Source organism: Spermophilus citellus (genome assembly GCF_964194105.1).
Source record: "Spermophilus citellus genome assembly, contig: SCAFFOLD_39, whole genome shotgun sequence".
Taxonomy (NCBI): Eukaryota; Metazoa; Chordata; class Mammalia; order Rodentia; family Sciuridae; genus Spermophilus; species Spermophilus citellus.
Genome location: NW_027672813.1, coordinates 1,339,947 through 1,348,730, shown reverse-complemented (window position 1 = coordinate 1,348,730; position 8,784 = coordinate 1,339,947). Strand labels below are relative to the sequence as shown.

The following is an 8,784-nucleotide window of genomic DNA, read 5'->3' as shown; positions in this document are numbered from 1 at the left end:
TATTATACCAACGGAGGTGGATCGTCGCCTTTAACCTTTTACCCAGCCCTCTACCCTCTATTAGGGGTGCCCTATTATACCAACGGAGGTGGATCGTCGCGGGCAACTCCCACCCACCCCCAATTAGGGGCAGATTCTCCCCTTTACCACCCGCCTTTTCCCCACACCATCTTCTCACCCCCACTCACCTGTCAACTCGGGAGACAAGCTGAAGACCCGGCACAGAATGCGAAAGGCACCCGGAGCCTCCCTCTCTAGGGCGCTCAGCCTTCCCCACTCGCGGGCCCTGCGGGAGCCGGGAACCACCCGCACCTCGGCCGCACCTTCCTTTCCCGAGCTTGGGAAGCTGGGGCGCCGCTCAGAGGACCGGCTAGGGAAGCCCTACTTTCAAGTTATTCTGCTGTAACATATTGGTTAATATGGTGGATGCTGGTAGAAGATATGAGAATCCTGAATCAGAGACAAAGGAGTTGGTTGTTCATAGCAATAACAGTAAACAGAGTGCCATCATTTTTACACTGACTCACTGAGGCCTAGTTCCCATAGGGCATCTGGAAATGAGCCAAGGGATACCTGCCCTTTGTTCTAGAGAGAGAGTGTATTTTTTTTCAAGTTTGTTCACTATAAAAAACATACTTGAAAAGATAACCTGGAATAGAGAGAATTTTTTCTATAAAAGGTCAGATAATAAATATTTTAGGTTTTACCAGCCGTAACAAATCTTTCACATATACAGGTAAAGCAAACAATACAATAAGAGGATGAATAAGAAAAACTAGGGAGGTGATGGGGTAGGGCACATGCAATGTCCCTGGCTGGAAAAGAATAAAATTTCTGAAAAGCAGAGATGTTGCACACAAAAGCAGAAAATCTCTAGCACCCCCAAAGTTGAGTTTATCTCCTCAAACTCCCACACCCCCAAAAATGCTGCTTGGCCACCAGCCCTGGAAGAACTCAGGTATAAATGCTTTATAGAGAAGCCTTCACTTCCTGGATTCTGTGGCAAACTAATATCTCAGTGTTTCTTAGTTTCATTTAGCTTCATAAAAATGGGTGGCTTCGTAGGCACAACTAAATGGACTTATTACCCAAATATTTGGAAGCAAATTGGGAAATGTCTTTCTCCTCAATTAAATTTAGCCAGAAACCTTTACTGAGTACCTGCTTTATGCCTTATTATTTCAGAACTTAACTTTGATTAAAAAGAACAAAGATCCAGGCAAGGTGGCCCACACCTAGAATCCCGCAACTTGGGAAGCTGAGGCATGAAGATCAAATGTTCAAAGCCAGCCTCAGAAATTTAGCAAGGCCCTCAGCAACTTAGTGAGATCCTGTCTCTACATAAAAAAAATATTTTTTAAAAAAAGGGCTGGGGATGTGGCTCAGTGGTTAAGCACCCCTAAGTTCAATTCCTGCTACCAAATAGAAAGAAGAATAATTTTATTAAAATATAGTAAAACCCATCTGAAGTTGCAACTACCTCAATATTACCTTTATATACAGTGAATCTTAGATTACAAACACCATGGGGATAAAGGATGTGCTTTTTCTTGGCTTTTCCTCAAATCATAGAATTCTCAATTATTCTTTTGTCCCTTTGTTGATGGCAGTTAGTTTGTGGAATCTTAATTAATATTATTCATTTGACTTACTTTATTAGTTTCCTACCCTTTGCCATTAAATTCATAGTAAATATTAAAATGTTTTTTAAATACATAAAAGTTGAGACAAAGATATCCCTGTAGAAAGGAAAAAAAAAAACCTGCAACATTGCCAGTCATTTCACTTTTCTTATTTAAAACCAGAGGCTTCAAATTTCATGTACAAATACTAAGAAGAGGGGCTGGGATTGTGGCTCAGCTGTAGAGTGTTTGCCTAGCATGTGTGAGGCCCTGAAGTCAATAATCCTTAGTGGAAGGAAGGAAGGAAGGAGGGAGGGAACTTCTTAGCCTTTCTTTAAAAAAAAAAAAAAAAAAAAAAAAAAAAAAAACAAGAAGATAAATGTTGAATATGAATTAAACCTGTTTGTTGAGCTGGAAGATCATTAACATTCTTGGGAACTCAAGGTGTTCTGAATGAACAGCTCATAGGAGCATTATATTTATTTTGAGTTTGCTTAGTCACTCACCTTTGGCTACATGCAGATTTAAAAGCACTGTGCAAACTCATTCACTCTGTCCCTTTAGGGGCTGCCTTCTATTAATTCAGTCATTCCTAAAATTGTTAAGCAGAAAGTAATAACACCAGCTGGCCCATTACGTCAGGTCTTCCTAATGGTTTGTCTTTGAGAGAGAAATCTACTCTGCAGCCTTGTGGAGTGAGAGTAGACAGAGGGAGCCAGGCTCCTGTCCTCTAAAGTGACTGGGTGAAAGTAAGAGTCAAGAAAAGCCAGGGAGTAGCTAGCATGCTGCTGGCACTCCTAGAGTGCTGCAATTTGAGATCTGCATGACTTCCTTTTCCTCTGGTAGTATGAGAAGCCACAGAGCACACCTTCTTGGAATCACAATTCAAAAGATTCAAATAAAATTTATAAAGGAAAAGTATAAGTGAATTGTTGGTCTTTTAATTTAATACATTGTAATTACAAAATGTAACTATTTCATATTTTGATTAAAAGCAACTTGACAAAATTGTCTTGAAGATTTTCTGTATATCTCTTCTTAAGAACTACATCTGGGGGCTGGGATTATGGCTCAGTGGTAGAACCTGGCCTATGTGAGACACTGAGTTTGATCCTCAGCACCACATAAAAATAAATAAAAATAAAACAAAGGTATTGTGTACATCAACTAAAAAATTTTTTAAAAAGAACTACAGCTGAAGAGCAGTTTACATGAAAAGAAGTTATCAAGTAACATATTCACAGAGTTGACTTTTTTTGAAAGTACCATTTTGTGCAGTACTTTATTTAATTAAACAATTTTGAACTCCAGAAAAAATTAGGTAGTTTTTGTTTGTTTTTTATAACTTTGAAGCAAAAGATTAAAATAAACTCATATTCTATTGGTTTTTCTTTTAGGAACATATGATTCTTTGCCGATTTGCAGATCAGACAGCTGTCCAGCTTCCACCCCAAAGAAGGCTCATAGGTATGTATTTTAATACAACAGCTGTTGAGTAGATTATTCACAGTATGCCTAGGAATTAATGGGTAGATTCCATATGGGAAAAACTGGTCCATTTATCAATAAGAAACTAAAGTTTGTTCTTCTCAAGAAACTTAATCCATATCAAAAGGGTTTTGTAACAACTAGCATTTTATCCTGTTTGGGTTAACAATACCTTTAAGTAAATTTTCAGTGTTTTTACACTGAATTAAATCACTAACAATTATGAACCAACTACAAAATCTACCAAAAGCCACAAAAGAAAATAACAAAAAAATGGAAAAGTTAACCGTTATGCCAAAATTTACGCATTTTTAAAAATTATGGCCAGGCGCAGAGGTGCATGCGTGTAATCCCAGCTGCTTGGGAGGCGGAGGCAGGAGGATCACGAGTTCCAAGCCAGCCTCAGTAATTTAGCAAGAGTTATGAACAAGAATGATAATGTTTTCTTTCCAAAAAAAAGTATGTTTGTATATTATTTATAATAGAACATTTTACTCAACATTTGCAACATTAAATTGTTGCCTAAATTGGAAGACCACAGAAGTGTTTCAAGTTTATTAAGTATTTGTTTTATCAAAAGATTTTGCTTTAGAAAAAATCACATTTAGAAAAATAATAGCAACTGTTACTATAAATTTAAACACTGAGTTAAATGCCCTCACTTATTATCTCCATAAATTGTTATGAGATAGGTGCTATTATTTAATTTTAATGAGTGGATGGAGACAAAAGTTTACCTGAGATCTTCACCTAACAGATGATAGAGCCACACTATGAACGCAAATTAGATGATTCCAGACACAAAATTCTTATTTACTTTTGTGATACTGCTTCTCAGCATATTGGAATTACGTCATTGCAAGTTCAGATTGTGAAATTAGGGCTTTACATAAATGGGTCAAATTCAAACTAATCTTAAAAATTATTCAGAGAAGCACCACATTAGGCACTGTCACACTTTCCAAAATTCTAGTACAGAGCCTATTTTTCTTCCATGTTATACTAATAAAAACTGATTGTTATTTCTTTGGTCGAGCACCAAAGTAGTTAGCTTAAATGAAGTAGTTAGCTTGCATGCAAGTACCATGTTGTATAAGAAATAACTACCATTAAACACTAAAATCAGAGTTAGCAGGGCAAGATGCTCACACTTGGAAAAGCATGAGAGACCTGATATTGAGGGAACAGTGAAATTCCTTCTCTCTCTTATACTCTTAGACATAATATGAAAAGAACTTGCTCTTTTTTCTCCATTCCTCTTCCTTTTCTCATCAACAGTTTGAGTTAGTGAAATATACATTTGATGTAGCACCACTAGACCTATGTCTTAGTCTGTTTTATGCTGCTATAACAGACTATCACAGAGTAATTTATAATTAACAGAAATTTATTTGGCTTACAATTCTGGGGTTCAGAAAGTTGCAGTGGAGGGGCTGGCATCTGGTAAGGTTCATTTTGCTATGTTATAATATGGTGGCCATCTCGATGAGAGGGAAAAGTGGGGGTGAATGCTCACATGAGAAGGAACCCATAGTTGTGATAACAACCCCACTCTTAAAATAATAACAGCATTGATCCAGTTATTTTGTGCCTATGGCTTCATCACCACCTATTGTGTCCCACTTCCCAACCCTGTTGGGGGGGGGATGTTCAAATCATAGCAATTCAATCAATACATAATGATAGATGGATATATTTATGGTGGATATGCATTTTAAGGGGAGTAACTGTAAGGGAAGTGTCTGTCATTGAAGAGGACGAGCATTTGATATGATGTGGACAGGAAGGGGAAAAGGAATGGGTTTCTATAAAGCTAGAGTCCATCAGATGTCTGAATCTGTGCACAGACCATTTCTGTGTTCTCTGAATATTTTTAGGATGTTTACCAAGTCCCAAAATGTAGATGTTGATGACTGAGTTTCAGTTGTAATGGCACTTACACGTGAAAAAGTGAGATTCTTCAGCATAATGAAAAAGAAAAAAATTAACTGAACCGGGATGAAAGCCAAGGGTAAATGAGCTGCAATGTAAACCAAGGGTGGGTACTGAAGGAATGTAGAGCATCCCATTATGACAGAGAATGTTTCATTTTAGATTGAAAAGTTGATGAGGTGAACATTTACAGATATCTTAAAGGAAAGATAGTAAAGAAAAAAAGAAAGTTAGCCATAATAGCTCTTTAATGAAGAAAGGGTGATTTGCCTAAATAAAATTGTGGATATCTCTTCATATCATCATTTCTAACACAGTTCATTCTTTATGGCATGGGTCTTTCTAAGGAAGTGTGTGACATCATTGCTGGAATAATATACTATATATATATATATATATATATATATATATATATATATATATATATATATATATTTGATAGGAATGTAAAGTTAACTCAGGTTTAAATTTGTCTTCTAGGCCTGTGCCAACACTAGAGGTCAGCAAACTTCCAGAAATGATGCACCCAGTGTTCATTATATATTAATACACATATATAATACTATTCCCTAGTATAGACATCCTGAGCTACCAACCATATTAATATCCCTGTCAACTGGTATAGCTGAAGATGGAAGAAAGAAGCATTACAGAAGAAGCATCTTAAATTTCTCCATACTGTAGTTTTTGTGAATGACCATTGTAATGTCTCTGGTATGGGAGCACATTAAGAAGAAAAGACAAGATCAACACCATGACCACACCACAAGCCTCAGGAAAGCCATTGTAAGTTTATTATTGAAGCTACATTGTTTGACATTTCACCAAGGAAAATATCCCTTGGTATTTCATGGGCAAAGTTGCATCTCCAAAGCCTCCTCTGCTTATAGTTATTGTCTCATATATTCCATAGTAGTCAGCCCAACTCTCAATAAGGTGATATCTCTCTGAGCATCTAATTTAAATAATTGATATGTAGAATCTGCATAGATTTTTTTAGTTGGAAAGAAACTATGATCTCCTAATTTGACATTAACATGTTTTCATATGGTGGAATAAGATCATATTTAAGAAAATTCTAGGTATAATTTTATCTCAGCAAATAAAAATTTGCTGAAAGATAATACAAGTTTTAGACTACAAATTAAGGCCTTTAATATAATTAATATTCTTTTAAAAATGGTTACCAAGCAGATAAAAACAAATAAAGCAGATCACTTGCATTTTTATTTTGAAGGCATCGGCAGAGTTCCTGGGAGGAAAAACAAACCTTGAAACATGCCTTGCAATAAACCCCTGGCTCTGGGAAAAGAGAATGTCAGGCTCTATTATAAGTGTTTTATTTTCCTCCTACTTCAGGTGAAGGCAAGAAGAAATGAGTTTGATAAAATAATTGTGAAAAGGTCTGAAATTAAAATATAAATGCCCAACATAAAACAGAATATTCCATACTCCAGGAATTTGGAGAAGATGCTAAATCCAGTAGTAATAATCTGAGGATGGCTCCCATACATTCATACAATTGAGATGATTATGTAAGAAAATTAAAAATCTCCAGACTATTGTACTTGGCTGTCAATAAGAATAGGTATCTTACTTTTTGTAAAGTAGAATTATCCCCAAAATTACTTATTCCACATTTATGTCATAAACTGTGCCCATCTATAGAGAATATACCAGGATCTTTCCAAAAGAGTAGCTCCATAGGCCTCAAAAAGAGTTTTGCTAAGTGAGGATTGCAGATCACTCACACTGAATGATGACATAGTGAACTTACAGAGGGGCTGACTTCAATTTCTGACCACTTTGGTACAAATTAGATTTCCCTAGAGGATGAAATTGCTTTAAAGAACAGGTAATTTAAGCCTGCTAGGCAGGTCAGAAATCAGTGGTAACTACTGGGGCTGCCAGTAATGGTGGTGTTGAGAATAGGAAGTTATTATATACATTCAATTTCCTCCATACCAAAATTTAAATAAACAAATATCATTCAGGCAATGTGTGCTGCTTGGGTATCTGACTAACATTCCAGCTTCAAGCCCTACCACCACCACCACCAAACAAAACCAAGAATAATCTAGCTAATGATACTGTTGCAGGCTGGTGTCCTTTCTCAAAAATTGGTTCCCAGTTATTCCAAGGGACAAGTGAGGCACCCACGTCTACCTACCTACTCCAGAGGAGGTAGATATACAAACCCGAGAAGGAGAGGGACAGTTTGTTCTATTTCAGTCTCTCAGATCTTTAGCATACATGGATCTTGTGTCCTCTGCAACATTTGTTCCCAGCACAGTTAACTGGATGTCATATTTCAGTATCTGGATTTAGCCAGCCCCTCCAGTAGCTGGGTGCTAACAAAATTTAAATAATATATATTTGTAGAGCACTTAATATACATTGATAGGATAATGTATATTTGTGCTTTTCTTTTGAAAGTATTTTCATATGCATTACTGATTTCTTTCTTACAATAAGCTTGAGAGGAATCTAGAAGAGTTATCCTGACTTATAAAGGTTATCCTGACTGACCGAAACTGTAGGGGACTTTCCTGAAGACACCAAGATGGCAGCAAAAATGAGCCTCAAACTGTGGAATACTACAACTTGTGAGCTTTTCCCCATTCCATGTGTGTGTTCAGCTATCAGATTCCAGCAGTATGGGCTGGAGATGTAGCTCAGCCATAAAGGACTCACCTTAAAAAAACAACAACAACAAAAACAGCAACCTGAGAAAAGAAAAGTGACAGCTGATCTGAATGGCTCTTCAAGATCTCAGTGCCATCAGCAGAACTTTTCTCCTGATGATGACTAATGGCATTCAGGACAAAATATGGCACCTGGGCATACTGAATATTTTAAGATGAAGGAATCTGAGAAATGACATGTAGAAAGGACATTCTGACCTTCCCCTGAAATATGTCATAAAGCTCTCCTCTAAGAGATGCCTTTTTTTTTTGTACAGGGGATTGAGCCTAGGGTTACTTAACCACTGAGCCACATCTGCACCCCTTTTTGTATTTTATTAGACACAGGATCTCACTGAGTTGCGTAGAGCATTGCTAAGTTGCTGAGGCTGGCTTTGAACTTGAGATCCTCCTGCCTCAGGTTCCTGAGCTGCTGAGAATATAGGCATGCACCACTGCACCCAGCAGGAGAAGCCTTCTTTATGCCCAAGGATCTTCCTATTTCTAAAGGCACAGTCTTGGGCTGGGGATATAGCTCCAGAAACTGGAGTCCTAGCCACCTGTGGCTGTAGTGAAAACTGCTCCCCTCCTACCTAACTAGAGCTATGGAAAATGGAGCCTGAGCCATTGGGATCTTTTGGATGTCCTGCCAGTTGCTAGCTGAACAAAAAGAAAATCTACAGAAGTTTCAGTCAAACTCGTCACTCTCACTCACTGGAGCTCCTGACTGGGCACAGGTCTGGGAGGGTTGAAACAACTCTGGAGGTGAAGGTCAGGACTGCCAGAGAAGGGAGAAACCAATGGATAAGAATCTGCAGGAACTTAGAGAAACTGGTTTTGGTGTTATTTGATGTAGAACTTAATGAGAAAAAAGAAAAAACACACTAGTGCAAAGACTATTGTCTAATCCAGGAAAACGGTATTATGCAGGGTTCTCCAGAGAAATGGAACCAGTAGGATACGCATCCACCCATCCACCCCTACACATGCACACGCACATGCACATGTTATGAGGAATTGGCTTAAGTGATTAAGTCCCCAAATTTGCAGTCCATCAA

The 8,784-nt window shown here is 37.6% G+C and overlaps 1 protein-coding gene across 1 annotated transcript in view; it reads left to right on the top strand.

Moving 5' to 3' along the window:
• Window positions 1-226: 226 nt before the first annotated feature.
• LOC308640577 (cell cycle and apoptosis regulator protein 2-like) overlaps window positions 227-8,784 on the top strand; it is a gene marked incomplete at its 5' end in the record, with an annotated part of 31,702 nt that continues 23,144 nt past the window's right edge. Inside the window, 2 exons of the mRNA XM_081312432.1 lie at window positions 227-391; window positions 3,020-3,089. Of these exons, the coding sequence (XP_081168558.1) occupies window positions 227-391; window positions 3,020-3,089 (235 nt within the window). The remainder of the gene's footprint in view (window positions 392-3,019; window positions 3,090-8,784) is intronic.